This window comes from Peromyscus maniculatus, chromosome 18 (genome assembly GCF_049852395.1).
Source record: "Peromyscus maniculatus bairdii isolate BWxNUB_F1_BW_parent chromosome 18, HU_Pman_BW_mat_3.1, whole genome shotgun sequence".
NCBI lineage: Eukaryota > Metazoa > Chordata > Mammalia > Rodentia > Cricetidae > Peromyscus > Peromyscus maniculatus.
In genome coordinates this window covers 4,493,959-4,509,546 of record NC_134869.1, presented here as the reverse complement: position 1 = coordinate 4,509,546, position 15,588 = coordinate 4,493,959, and the positions used below count along the sequence as shown (strand labels likewise).

At 39.5% G+C, this 15,588-nt stretch overlaps 1 protein-coding gene across 25 annotated transcripts in view; it reads right to left on the bottom strand.

Moving 5' to 3' along the window:
* LOC143269220 (uncharacterized) overlaps positions 1 to 15,588 on the bottom strand; it is a 304,878-nt gene that overhangs the window by 190,297 nt on the left and 98,993 nt on the right. For 22 of the 25 annotated variants that reach the window (XR_013045633.1, XR_013045634.1, XR_013045635.1 and 19 more), the window contains one exon: positions 5,413 to 5,595. The exons of the other annotated variants lie outside the window; for them this stretch is intronic. Coding sequence is in view for 2 of the 22 variants with exons in the window: in XM_076554267.1 (XP_076410382.1) it covers positions 5,547 to 5,595 (49 nt within the window). In the remaining 20 variants the exon portion in view is untranslated. The remainder of the gene's footprint in view (positions 1 to 5,412; positions 5,596 to 15,588) is intronic. 25 annotated transcript variants of the gene reach the window in all.

Sequence of the window (15,588 nt, the reverse complement as noted above, 5' to 3'; positions counted from 1 at the left end):
ATAATGAAATTCCAAAGGAAACTGAAATTTTCCTTTTTTTTGGTTTATATCTTAGGATATTTATGCTTAGGTTTTTTGGTTTTATTCATTTTCGTTTAAGGTTGTGTTAAATTTTGTTATACTTTTCTTCTTGTCATTGGTTTAATAGTTTGCTAAGGCTATATACTGTATATAATGACTGCTGTTTTGAAAACTCCCATTGAGTAAAATGAATGTATTTTATGAATAAAATAAATTTCAAACTTTTCATTCTAAGACTCTTCTTTTTATTTCCTGATTTCCTTTATACAAGTTTAATGAGCGTTCTCATTTCCTGAGAGGCCTGGATTTTAAATTAAATTCCACCTGCATTTTAAATTAAAAAGGTTTGTTAGCTGTCTGTCCTGTGAGTCTTCTGAGACAGGAATAAATGCTCTTAGATGAGGTTTCACATGCCTGCAAACCCAGAAATCACAGGCTTGGATGTATCTCAGTAAGTTCCTGGAATCTTGGGCTGCACAAGTTATACACCTGTAAAATATCTGCAGAATGCCTAGGTCAGTCCCATGCAAGCTACGTGGTTGGTGGTTCACTATGAGCCTAGGTTAGTTAGTTCTGTGGGATGCTTCTGGGGCTCCTGACACCACTATCAAATACAAAAATTCAATTGTTTATTCACTAATTTACATGCATTGGTATTTTTCCTTCATGTAGGCCTGTGCGAGGGTGTTGATTCCTCTAGAACTGGAGTTACAATCAGTTATGAGCTGCATCGATTTTTTCATTATTTTAAAAATTATTTCATATGATGAGTGTATGAAAATCTACCAATCAAATTTAAAATAGTAAAATATATCCATTTTCTTATTTTGAGAGGGGAAATACATACATACATATGACAGAGAATGAACATACACAACACATCATGCCATTCTGTCATTCTGTTCACATGGAGGTCAAGGAACAAATTAGGAGGAGTAAACTCTTTCCTTCCACCCAACTGGGCATCTCATTGTCCCTTCCCTGGTACTTTCTATGATCAACTCATGGATTTCTGCCTTAGAGGGTTTTCTTGTGGTTCTGAAACTTAGAGAATATTTTAATATTAAAGGGCACTGGGAAAATTTGTGTAGAATTTTGTTTCAAATGAATGATACTCTTAATAAAAGCTCACCCTAGGGGTAAGAATTCTTGATGAGAGGAGGGTTGCTGTGTGTCTAGCGTGAAGAAACTGCTGGTCCAGAGTAATTCATGGGAAAAGGCAAAAGTGAAGTTACTCTGCCATGCAGGTAAGTGAGTTCACTGGAAATAACAAGTGAAAAAGCACCAAGGAAGGTTCCAGGGTGAGTCATTGAAATGCCATGTTCCTTCTTGGCATTGTGCCTTTGAGAGTCTGTCCTTTGTGCCCCGTGTACTTCTCAGGTCTAAGGCTATTTGTCATTAGTGCTCTGCAGGCTCCTGTGGACAGTTCAGGTTTCAGTATTTAACCAGTTTCAGCAATCATCACATACTTCTCCCAATATAACATTCCTACAAGGATCAAAATTTCCAAGATATTTCAGAACTTAAAAAGCCTTTGTGGTTACTGCATGTTTTAGAATACTAAGGTCTCAAAGACTAGTGAAAAACATCCAACTTAGATGAAGTACCTTGTACATTTCAATCTCTAGATACTTTTAAAACAAGAATCACTGAAAAGTTGATGCAAAATGACATGCACTGAACGTGATATACTGAGATGCATCTTTAAATTTATATAAATGTTGCACTTCAGAATCAATTATGAGCACAGTCATTCATTATACCCAGACTTTTGCTTTATTTCATACTTGTTGGCATTCAGAATATGCTATATCAAAACATGGGGCTTGACATAGGAAGTTCTTTGAGTGGATGAATGAATGTGAGGAAGGACTCATATCTTCCCCTGAAACTGCTCATAAAACCTAGAAAGGACTTCCTGACAATTTCCTGAAGCAGGTCAGAAGCACCACATGTCTCTCCATGGAGGAAAGGTGCAGCTTCACATCTGAAGACTGATGAAGGCACACAGAGAGGACATGATCCAAAAGCCCTCACTATTTGCCATTCATCTGCTTGACTCCTATTGCTTTCATTTTGACACACATTTCATTACATTCCACTTTCCATCAACTCTAGAATAAACTCTCAGGTCTACTACATGCTCTAAGAGGCACAGTGCTGGCCCTGAGCAATGGTGAATGCTCGTGGATCAATGTCATGCTGCATGGGTGAAATGACTGGGCCCACCAGGAGTTGAGTATCAGGAAAGGCCTCCAAGGTGAGAACGGTAAGGGTATTGGGAAACATACGAGATACATAAAGGCATCATTTTGTGGTAGGGAAGGGACTCTGGTGAACATGAAGGCTGTAGCCCACTCCAAGGATCAGGACCATAATAAAATCTACAGTAAGGGCCCATAATTTTGGGGCCATGGGCACCTCTGTCCCTACAGGTTGGAGAATTTGGGGACAGAAGCCTAATATGAGACCAGATGAGTGTTTGGAAGACTCCCTTTCTTTGGTAGCCTTGTTTAGGTCTCTAGCTGCCTGCAGGGTCCATAATTCCTCTTGAGATGATCTCCACAGCAGGACTGATGCCCTTTCACCATCTCCATGTTCTCCATAGGTCATTCTGACCTGCGCCTGGGATGTTACCCCACACTAAACTATGGAGTGTTCTGGGGCTGCTGGGTGTCACTTGGGACAGTTTTTGGCAGGAGTTTGTGAAGCTTGTGTTGACTGCCATTTAAATGAGGCATGGGGACTCTTGGGGATGGATTAATCCTGTTTGCTTGCTCTTCCTGTTGAGACTTTAGACACAAGTGAGACGTTGGTGTCAAAGGCTTTGTTCTTGTCTTTCACACTTGGAAGCCTGACTAGGGGTGGCATAGACCAGAGAAAGAGACCTGTTCAAAGACAGTGCTTTGCTCACTCAATGGCTGGGCATCAATATTATATGCTTTTATATTTAATTAATTTGATTATGATTAAGTGAAGTCAAAATGTTGCTATTAATGTACATTTAAAGTACCTGACTCTTTCAATTGTAAATTAGAATATTTACTTAATATTATGTGAAAATATGCACATTTAAAGATTACTTCTTAAGCACAGGATATTCTATGTAATGAACATTCTGGATGAAAGCAATCTTAAAAAAAATTATCATATGTCTAAGCAGTTTTTGGGTTTTTTTTTTACCTTAGGAAGACTTGTGCTGTGAAAGTTTGCACTAGGTAAGTGAATATGCTTTTCTCTTGGTAATCTCTGTTTTGTTGTGGAGTCCCTAACAAGGAACTAAGATGGGTAGAACCAATGATAAGACTCTCCTCTTTTTAAAAAAAGTGCTCTCCTCTCAAAAACATCTTCTATTAGCCCCACCATAATGTGTTTTATTATGCCTTCTCAGTATATCTTGGAGGTTTGTTAATTTGAAAGTAAGAAGCCCCTATAATCTGATAGGGATTGGCACTATTAGGGGGTGTGGCTTTGTTGAAGGGAGTGTGGCCTTGTTGGAGGATTATGTTACAGTGGGGGAGGTTTGAGATCTCTTATGCTCAAGCCATGCCTAGTGTCTCAGAGCACTTTTTTCTGCATGTGGATGAAGATGTAGCTTCATCTCCACATTTTTCTCCTCCAGCACCATATCTGCCTGCATGCCTCATTGTCCTGCCATGATCATAATGAACTAAACCTCTGAAACTGTAAGCCACCTGATTAAATGTTTTCCTTTGTAATTGTTGCAATGGTCATGGTGTCCCTTCACAGCAATGAAACCCTAACTAAGACAGTAGGTATCCAACATAATCACAGAGAACAATGGACTCAGGAAAGAATTCTACTTCTGGACAACCCTTTGAGCATGGACTTTGGTATAAACCAGCTCTGATGCAGAATACCTTGTAAGGGTTTGTACATTGAGGTGTATTTGTTACAAATGCTTTTAGACCTGTATCATCTTTACAGACACCACTGTAGAGCAAGCCAAGGACAATCATTTCACCATGCTAAGTAGAAATCTGGGACAGCCATGTGTCAGGCAGTGGGTAAGAACTGATCTGTTGTTCTACACTGAGTAGCAGCGTGCAGTCAGAAATACCTTTCCCTTGTTCTGCCTTTTTGCCTCCTATTACTTCAGACATGACCTTTCACCCACTGAACTAGAACTTTCCCAACACATGCAGTCAGCCTGCCCAAGCCATCTCCTTCCCATGCTACTCACCCTAGTTACCTCCATGTCTTCAAAGCCTAGTGTAATAAATGTTTCCTAAGTCTACACAGAAACATAAACTAGTCCATGCAGGAATTAACAACTCGACTTCTAGGCAACTAGAAGATGTTTTAGATAGAGACAGTGGTGGCCACTACCATCACGGAGAATGATACCTCAGGACTTATATATATTGAAGACTGCATTATTCAGAGGAGAAAAAATTTAAAATTTAAAAAATATGTATTGAAATGATATACAGTTATAGAAAAAAGTGTTGAAGGAAGTTTTTATATTCATTTCTAGATACTGAGAGCAAAGATTGTTTCTCATGTTTCTGTTTTTTGAAAGTTACATTTTACATATTTTCTGGTAAGACAAAACAGTGTCTCTGTTGTGAATTAAAAAGTTATGCCTTTCAAACAAACATAACAGGTACTCATAGTTGAAGGTAGAAAAGAGCTAACACAGCAAGGTGGCCATTTGGAAAGTTCTGCCGCCTCCTTGGCTGGTGTCTGGGAGTTGAGATTTCAGTTTATCTTTATATTTATATACACATGTATATGCAATTAGATATGGTTATACATATTATGTATACCATATAGATACTTATAAAAATATGCACATAACTATACCCATAGTTCTGCATACAACATGCATACCATACATATACGTACCAATACCACAAGGATTGTTTGTTTCTTTTAATTTTTTGTTATGCCAAATTATTGTACATCTAATTAATTTAATGAATATTTCTATGTGTCTGCATATGGGTGTGTGTGGGTGTGCATGTAGACAAATACATGTTTCTAAATGTATGAATGTGGGCACATATATATGAGTATAGTGTGTGAAAAAGCATGTGTGTATTGTGGCACAACAATGATGGTGCCCTGATCCTTTATGATGGGCTAATGGCACTATTACTTTTGGGTGGGGCATGCTTGATCATGCTGCATTCTGTGCATGGAATTTCCATGCTTCTAGAATACTGATGTTGTCTAAGATGTTGATAACAATGTGTACATGTTTCAGGATCTTTCTTAGATGGATATCTACAATCTATGTCACATGTTAAGCACTTCAGATAACATTTGACACCAAGCATATGTAAGTTTTCAGTTTCTCCTTCCTCTTCTACTGAACTTTCAGATTATAGTAAATCATCATCATCAAGTAAAATTAAAAACACTTACTGGCTATCCAGAACTTGGTGAAGACCAGGAAATTGTGGGTTCCCAGGATACAATGATGTTGACTGGAAGACTTCCAGGTGGGGCGTTCCTACTGCAACTGTTACCACAGGCATCCAGGCTGAGACAGCAAAGAGTCATCCCTGCTGGGCAACCATGTAAGTTCTCTTCTTCCCGATTCTGCTGCTGCAGACAGGAAAAAGCATATCAAGCTCTGTGATTAGATAGCTGGTTTTATTGAGGCCACCCTCCCTAAATCCTGTTTGGGTTTGATGATAGCATAATGCTTACAGTAACTGCATCTAGAGATAACAGGAAGAAATTGCCAAGAGTTTTTCTTTTATAGCTGAGATTTTATTGATTGAGGACCAGTAGAAAAATATGTTAGTTCAGTTTTGTTTTCTTCCTTTTTGCATGCCACAATTCTTAAGTGTAGGTTTCCATCTTCATAAGATAGAGGAATTGAACACTGTGATACCTTGACTAAATCTTCAGATCTCTAAGACGCCTCCTTCCCACTACCCTTAAATGTCATATTAGGGCAAGAAAAAAGCATCCATGGTAGAAAGTAAATAAATAAATAAATAAATAAATAAATAAATAAATAAATAAATAAATAAATAAGGAAATCCAACACAAAGGAGACTGAGTTAGAAGATTGCAGGAAATCTGAGACCAGCCTTGAGAGATAAACTGTGAGGGAAGCAGAGAGGCATGAAGGCAAAGGACAATGGGAGATTGGGAAGGGTTTTCTCAAAGTGGGATATGTCCATTGTTTTCTACTACTAATCTCCACTAGCATTTGTTAGAAAGGGTGACAACAGCTGAGGCAGAGTCAGCACCTGTCCCAGGACTCCACTTTCCAAAATGGGACAGGATGAACTGCTGTTACACTGCTACCCAGTGAGTGACAGCCTCAGAAGTCATCAACTACCATGAGGAGAGGAGGTAGGGACAGCCTCAAGACTTTCTGCTTTCTGGTCAATACCACTTCAAGTTGTATTTAATGTTGGTGAAGGGACAGCCTGGAGGGCAAATTAAAAAACAGCTCTTTTCCCCAAGCCCTAGGTACTGCAGATGGAGCAATACCAGCCTCATGATAAGGGAATCTTGAAGATAAAGTGAGCATCAGAAATGATAGACCAGTATTTGAACTGTGTACATATGGCCTGAGTCTGCCCCATCCCCACTGACCTTCCTCTTCTCAGCAGTGAACTTCTGTAGTAGGAGAGGATGATTGGATAGAAAGCTATCCCCAAGCAATGATGATACCTGTAGCCTTCGGGCACCTTCCCTAATTACCACTCCAAAAATATCTACATAGCTTGACCACCTTTGTACTCCCCTGAGCAGAGTGAGGCCTGGCCTCTGTGACTTTCCATAAGGAATCATTGTCATGGTTACTTATGTGCCCTTAACAGGTTGGCAGTTTACTCTATTAAAGTGGCCTGTGGTTCACAACTATAATAATGTGAGCAGGAATCAATTTATGGTAAATCAGTGCAGACATTCTTTGTGGAAAGACCTGATCGCACATGAGTGAGTGGACAAGACAAGGAGCTTTCCTGAAAGGGATCACTAAGGCACACGGTTCATTGTTCCAGGGGTTTTCAAGGTAGAAGACAAATGACATTTTGAGAAATGTTTCCATAGCAAGGACCAAAGAAGCACCCTCATAGTGCATGCCATGAATGACCTACAGGAGGGGACACCATGCCCACCCTGCATAAGAGGCCCCATAGAGATCTGCACAACCCTCATGTGCCTATCAATGGATGACCATCCTCTGCTGTTATATTAACTGCCTGTGATATGCCTTCATGGGAGCAGATCACAGAAGGAAGGAAAGGCAGCAAGGACCTTGTTGGGACTCTAGTTTGTTATCTCTACTCAGAAGCAACAATTTCCCACATGAGCTCAGGGTGCCTCTTTACCATGACCACAGTCACCAATTCAACTGCAAGGACTCTCCCAAGCACCACAACGCCTCCCTACTTCACCTTTCTGTTTGTGTAATATGTAGTTTATTTCATCTGGAGTCTCTGCTGTGTGTGTTGGTGTCTATGCCCACTTCCCTTGGAAAGAGCCAATGTTCCTCAGAATAGACTTGAGATATAAGAGAAGGGCTGTAATTACAGTCCTCTATCAATATCCACGTTAATTTTTTTCAGAAAGGCTGAGCATAATCCAAGGCTAATTACAAATTACAAAGTAGCTTCAGGCAAACCTGGACTCAAAAGTATCCACTGCTTCAATCCTAAAAAGAAATGGGTACTAGAGAGTTCCAGAATATCAATGTAAGCAGGTTTAATTCTAACACAAAAACTGCCTGGATACCACCATACCCTGAAAATAGCCCAGGCCAACATGGTCCCTGAAAAAGCCCATGCTTAGTACCTAAAGTGAAAGTAGACCAGGATTAACCATTAAACCAAGATGTCAAGCAAAAGTATTCCAAGGCCTGAGGATGAACCTGATGAAGACCAGGAATAAAGCCTAAATTAACAATGGCTTTCCCTTATCCAGAAAGGCCAGAGACCAACCCTAAGAATAAAATTGCCAAACCCTGACATAAAAGAGGCCTGCAACAAAACCTGAAGCTGAATAAGCTCTGACCCAGAGGAAAAACAGAGGTATCCCTGGGCCAGTCCATTAAATGGAAGAGCCAAGGCCAAAGGAGAAGGAAAAGTAACAAGATGAAATGCAACAAAAAGAAAAGAAAAGAATGGCCATGCCTAACTTTGACCCTGAAGGAGGCTGGCCCCAACCAAAAGGGAAATGTGTCCTACCCTATCCCTCAGAAGAAAAAGATCTGGCTCCAAGAAAGAAAAGGAGAATATCCATGCCTCAAATTTACCTGGATTAAGCCAGGACCCTCACCAAGATGAGAAGTTGGCCTCAGCATAACTCCGACCCTGAAAACTAGGCCAAATGAAGAAAGGTCGTCGGCCCAGACCAATCCCTCAAATGAGAGGCCAGGACAAAGCAAGAAAAGGGAACACAGGGGCCTAACACTTACCCTGACAAAAGCCTGAGATAAAACAAGGAGAGAAGAATACCTGGGACATTCTCTTAAATGAAAGAGGCCAAGAAAAAAAAACTGTCTGTCTATAATCCTTACCCTGATGAAGTATGGGCCTAAGCAAGAAGAGATGAGGGGCCACTTCATAACCTTAAGGCTGAAAAAGACCAGGCCAAAACCAAGAAAATTAGTGCGCCTAATTCCAGTCCTCGCTATGAATATATCTGGGGCCTAATAAAGAAGAGAAGTGGGACTGGGCCATCCCCTTAAAGAAAGAACACCCATAGAAAACCAGGAAAACATCTATGCCCAGGTCTAATCCTTATTCTGAAAACACCAAGCACCAAATGAAGGAGGTCTGGGGTAAATATTGACTGGGAAGAATTCAGAGCTCATACAAAGCTCATAGAACAAACTAGGCAAAATCAAATGTTCCAAGCCAACCACAGACCTTGATGAAGAGAAACCACAAACACTAAAATCAAGAGAGCTCCTGCCAACCCAATGAGAGATATGTGGCCAGATTTAATGTTGACCCTAGGAAGTCCAGTTTGAAGAGATAATTTAAATGGAGCCTGTCCCAACCACAATGAACTCATCCTAGACCAAACACTGATCAAGTAGCCAAGGACCAAGACCTGTGTGAAAGAAGTCCAGGCAATCCAAGAAGAGAAACATGCCTGACCATAAACTGCTATCAGTGGAGACCTGCAGCCTACTGAGCAAAAATTAAACTCAGAAACCCTGAACTTTAGGATGTGTGGGCAGAATATTTTCTTCTTCATCCAACACTCTAATCAAAAGGGATCCAGAAATACCATGTTCTCAGTGGAGCCAATGGTTCCCTTACAGATGAAACCAAATGGACATCATTAACATATTTGGTAGTTAGAGGGAACTCTGATCCCAGACCTTGATATTTTATAGTCAATCAAGGCCTCAAAAGAGACACACAGAAGAATGTTTGTTGAAAATCTTAGCCACTCAAACTTCATATACAGATATAACTTGATATCCTGAGTACCAACTGTGTGGAACACATACATTTCATTTACAAGACATACCATCCTCAATACATGCACACCAGGATGTGCTACTCACCATATGATCCAAGCTCTCATCTGGGTAACCAATGAATATGGACATAGCATAATACAAATGTTGTTATACTGCACGCTGTTGTAGCCTGATAAAATTCCAAATCTTGATTCCAAATGACGTTTTTAGGAACAAACAAGTCTCAAAAGTAACACCCCTTCATGATAAAGGTCTTGGAGAGATCAGGAATACAAGGAACATACCTAAAACTAATAAAGGCAGTTTACAACAAGCCCACAGCCAACATATAATTAAATGAAGAGAAACTCTAAACAATGCCACTAAAATCAAGGACAAGACAAGGCTATCCACTCTCCCCATATCTATTCAATATGTACTCAAAGTCCTAGCTAGAGCAAAAAGACAACAAAAGGAGAGCAAGGGGATACAAAATGGAAAGGAAGAAGTCAAGCTTTTTCTATTTCCAGATGATATGATAGTCTACATAAGTGACCCCCAAAACTCTAACAGGGAATGCCTGCAGCTAATAAACCCCTTCAGTAATGCAGCAGGATACAAGATTAACTCAAAAAAAAAACAGTAGCTCTCCTATATACAAGGGATAAATGGGCTGAAAAGAAATCAGAAAGACATCACCTTTACAATAGCCACAAATAATATAAAACACCTTGGGGTAACTCTAACTAAGCAAGTGAAAGAGCTGTATGATAAGAATTTTAAGTATCTGTAGAAAGAAAATGAAGAAGATATCACAAAATGGACAAATCTCCCATGCTCATGGATAGGTAATATTAACATAGTAAAATGGCAATCTTACCAAAAGCAATCTACAGATTCAATGCGTTCCCCATCAAAATCCCAACACAATTCTTCACAGACCTGGAAAGAACAATACTCAACTTCATATAGAAAAAAAATGACCCAGAATAGCTTAAACAATCCTGTACAATAAAGCAACCACTGGAGACAACACCATCCCTGACCTCAAGTTTTGCTATAGAGCTACAGTAATAAAAACAACTTAGTATTGGCATAAAACTGACATGTGGACCAATCAATTGAATTGAAGATCCTGACATTAATCTGCATACCTATGAACACCTGATTTTTGACAAAGAAGCCAAACCTACACAATGGAAAAAAGAAATCGTGCTGGCATAACTGGATGTCAACATGCAGAAGGCTGCAAATAGATCCATATCTGTCACCGTGCACAAAACTCAAGTCCAAGTGCATCAAAGACCTCAACATAAATCCAGTTACATTGAACCTGATAGAAGAGAAAGTAGAAGTAGTCTTGAATGCACTGGCACAGGAAACCACTTCCTAAATCTAACACCAGTAGCATAGACACTGAGAGCAACAATTAATAAATGGGATCTTCTGAAACTGAGATGCTTCTGTAAGGCAAAGGACACAGTAAATAAGACAAAATGAGAGCCTACAGAATGGATAAAGATCTTCACCAACCCCACATCTGACAGAGGGATGATCTAAAAAATATGTAAAGAACTCAGGAAACTAGATATCAAAATACTGAACAATCAAATTAAAAATGGGGTGCAGATCTAAACAGAATTCTCAACAGAAGAATCTCAAATGACCAAAAGACAGTTAAGGAAATGTTCACCATCCTTAGCCATCAGGAAAATACAAATCAAAATGACCCTGAGATATCATCTTATACCTGTCAGAATGGCTAAGCTAAAAACACTGATAAAAGCTTATGCTGGACAGAATGCAGAGCAAGGGCAACACTCTTCGAATGTTGGTGGGAATGCAAACTTGTACAGCCACTTTGGAAATCAGTATGGAGGTTTCTCATAAAATTTGGAATCATTCTACCTCAAGAACCAGCTATACCACTCTTGGGCATATACCCAAGGAATGCTCAGTCATACTACAAGGATAAATGCTCAACTACGTTCACAGCAGCATTATTTGCAATAGCAAGAACCTGGAAACAACCTAGAAGATCCTCAACTGAAGAGAAAATGTGGTACATATACACAATGGAATAATATGCAGCAGTAACAAACAATGACATTATGAAGTTTTCAGGCAAATGGATAGAACTAGAAAATGTTATCCTGAGTGAGGTAACCCAGACTCAGAAGGACAAACATGATATGTACTCACTCATAAGTGGATACTAGATGTAAAGCAAAGGATAACCAGACTACAACCCACAGCTCCAGAGAAGCTAGGTAACAAGGTAGACCCTAAGAGGGACACATGGATCACCCTGGGAGGGGAAATAGATGAGATCTCCATGAGTAAACTGGGGAGGAGGGGGGTGATTGAGGGTAGGGGGTTGGGGATGAGAAAATAAGGGAACAGGATGGTGGGTCTGGAACAGGGACATAGTGGAAGAGCAATGAGATACCATGATAGAGGGAGAAATCATGGGGATAGGGTGTAACTGGGTGCTAGGGAAGTTCCCAGGACTCCATCAGGATGACCTAAGCTTAGATGACTAGCAATAGTGGAGAGAGTGTCTGAACCATCTTAGTCCAGTAATCAGATTGGTGAATACCCTGTTATCATAGAGCCTTCATCCAGTAACTGATGGAAGCAGATCCAGAGATCCACAGCCAAACACCAGGCTAAACTCTGGGAGTCCGGTCAAAGAGAGAGAAGAGGATTCTATGACCAAGGAGGCATCAAGATCATGATGGGGAAACCTACAGAGACAACCAAATCAAACTAGAGGGAACTCATGAACTTTAGACCAACAGCTATGGAGCCTCTGTGGGACTGCCTAGGCCCTCTGCATAATCAAGACAGTTGTTTAGCTTGATCTGCATAAGGAGCCCTCTGGCAGTAGTATCGGGATCCATCCCTGGAGCATGGATGGGTTTTTGGAGCTCACTACCTATGGTGGTACACCTTGCAGAGCCATGATGCAGAGGGAGGGGCTTGGACCTGCCGCTACTAATGGACCAGTCTCTGCTGACTCTCCATGAGAGGCCTTACCTTGTTGGAGGAGGGAGTACGGGGTGGGTTGAAGGGGGAAATGCTGGAAAAGCAGGAGGAGGGAAGAGAGGGGTATCTGTGCTTGTTATATAAAATGAAAAAAATTCTTAATGAAAAAAGAGAGAAAAATATATGTATGAGAGAAGCAGTACATTATGGCCAATTCACTGGGCATGATCGAGCTGTGCTTACAGAAGAGATGAAAATTAAATGGTTGCTTCATCAGGGACTTCAGGACTGGTGTGTGGCTCTCCAGCCTTTGCAGAGCCCAATGGAAGAAAGTGATCTTGTGGAAACAATTAACAGTTTAAGGAAAGGGTGAAATGTTGTATAACAATTTTCCTTATTATGACATGATATTCTTTTCTGATATATTTGGGATTATAATCACATTATTTTCTCTTCTCATTCATCCTTCTAAACCTTCCCTATAGTCTTCCTTGCTCTCTTTCTAATTTATGACCTGCCTTTTCATTAATTGCTGTTATAAGCTTATACATATGTGTGTGTATGCATGTAGTTATATATTCCTAAATGTAAATAAATCATTCTGTATAGCTAGAATATATATTTTCAAGACTTATCATTTGATATTGAGTATCCAACTGGTGTGCTCTTCCCTGGGTAGGGCTATTTCCTTAAGTCTCAGAAAGTTCTATGGAGGTTCATAATACCCAGCAATTAAACTATGGCTGGGAAAACTGAAACTTACAGGATTAACAAGGTCCTTCCACTCCCAAGGTTAAATAGGTGGTAACTAAGGAGAACTGAAGAAATGAGACCCTCTGTCTCATTCAGCTGCAAACAAGTTATGCAGACACATTCAGAATTCTACTCTTCATGAGTCACCCATTCTAATGTGAGACATTGTGATGCCACACATTACAGATATTCATATTCTTATAATTAATTCCAGACCTATTCTCCTGTATTAATCTCAATAAACTCATTAATTTGAGGGAATGGGAATTACACAGTCTTCCCTGGGAGGCAGACAGATAAAGGGGAACTGATAAGTAATACAAAAAGCCAACTTCTGGCTTCCTTTTTATTTTCCGTACTGAGACAAAGGCTTAGTAAGCTTTGTCTTCCACCAGCAGACTGCCTCTTCCAGCTGTCTGGTTCAGGACAGATAGGTATGTTCACAGTCAGTCGCGAACATGGTCACCTGAAGCTGCAGGTGATCACAGCTCTTGTGAGTGAGCAGTGGCTTATGTCATGTCCAAAAGACACTCAGGGCCCATTTCCACGAAGTTTCCTATGGCTAACAGAAGTGGTTAATCTACAGGTCCCATTTAGCAATGAGCATTCATGGTCACTTCAACATTCTAATGTTATGAGGCTGTGCATTCACTGATGCCTACTATCGAAAGAAGGACCTCTGACCAAGACTGAGAGCTGAAGAGATCTAGATGTAGAAACAGAAATATTTACAAAGCAGTTGCTATTACACAAAGTAACAATAGTAGCATCATCTTAAGAGTTATGACCTGTCAAGCCAGTGACTTTTGACCAGGTACACAGTACTAGGTATTAATTCCTTCCTATAGTGCAGGCCTCACGAGATCAGAAGGAAGTTAATTAAACAGTAACTCCCATGTCACTATTGCACCAGTGATTTTCTCATATTCTGTAGGCCACCACTTCAATTATATTTGCTTATGCTGAAATAAAAAGTCATAATTTCATAAGATCCTATTTGTGGATTTTTGGTCTCATTTACTATTGGATGAGAGTCCTACTCAGAAATCCCTTACCTGTTCTTGGAAGTGGGACTATTTTCTCTACTGTGACCTTTGACAATTTCAGGGTATCAGGTCTTATTTTGACTTCTATGATACATTTAGTGCAGAGCTTGCTTATGGTAGAAGATAAGGAGCAGAGTTTCATTTTCTGCATGCTGAAAACAATTTTTCATAATGGCCATATCTGAGACAGTATTTCAAATGCCAACATATATGTGAGATACAAATATGTGTGCAAAGTTATACTAGGTACTCACAAGTGCATTCTGCTTACCAAGTGGACCACTTTGAGGGAACCAGCCATGCAGTAATATGAGGTCAAGCTCTGACCACTCAGAGTAAGGAAGGCATGGCAATCACTTGCATTAAAATAAATTTGCAGCAGCACTTACAGCCTGGCTCAAACACTACAGATTTTGTGGTCATTTTTGGGTCCCCTAACCCATTCTCACACTAGTAAAATAAAATAACGAAAACACAGAAGAAGACAAATGATCCTTTGGTGATGAATAATATTTAGATTGCCCCATAATTCCAGCTTTAAGTGTCTTTTTAATGATTACAATTTTCACCAAATCTAATTGTTTAATGCTGCACAGGAAGTGTAAAAAGAGCATATATGCTATGTTTATTGTAAAATAAACATCCTGAGTACTGTGGATGCTATAATGATGGCTATGAATGAAAATTTAACATAGACATACCAGCTGTGTCACTCCTGGGTGTGCCTACTTCTAAAAGTGAACTCACTATTCTGATCATGTATATGTGTGTATGTGAGTTTGTGTGTAATTTTTATCGTTGTGCTACCTACAACACAGATGATTTATGGAATGAACTTAGATGACCACCAATACACTAATGGATAAAGAAAGCATGAAATACATAAATAATCCAAGATAATTCAATAAAGAAAAACTATAGAAAAAATTAATTATATAATTCTCGAGAAAATTGCTGCAACTATGTATCATCAAACTTAAGAAATAGACAATTCTCCAAAATACAAATATCCCATATCTACTCTCATAAATGGAATCTAGAAAAAATACCAAAGTAGAAGGAAAATTTTTGAGGAAGCGTGAGGGCACATATTTTAGATGGAGGGAGTATAACAGGGTAGTGAGGGGATGTATATGAACAAATTACTGACTTTGTATAATTAATATGTACAGAATAATAAGATTAATTTCAAAAGTAACAAAACAGAAAAAGAATTACTTATATGCATAAGGGCTTATAGATTTTAATAAAACGAAACATAATGACTACATTTTTACTATCTTCTAAACTTCTCTTAAAATGTTTGAATGATGGGGCTAGAGTTGGCCTCACAGAAAAACACACACTGTACTCTTTCAAAGAACCTGAGTTCAG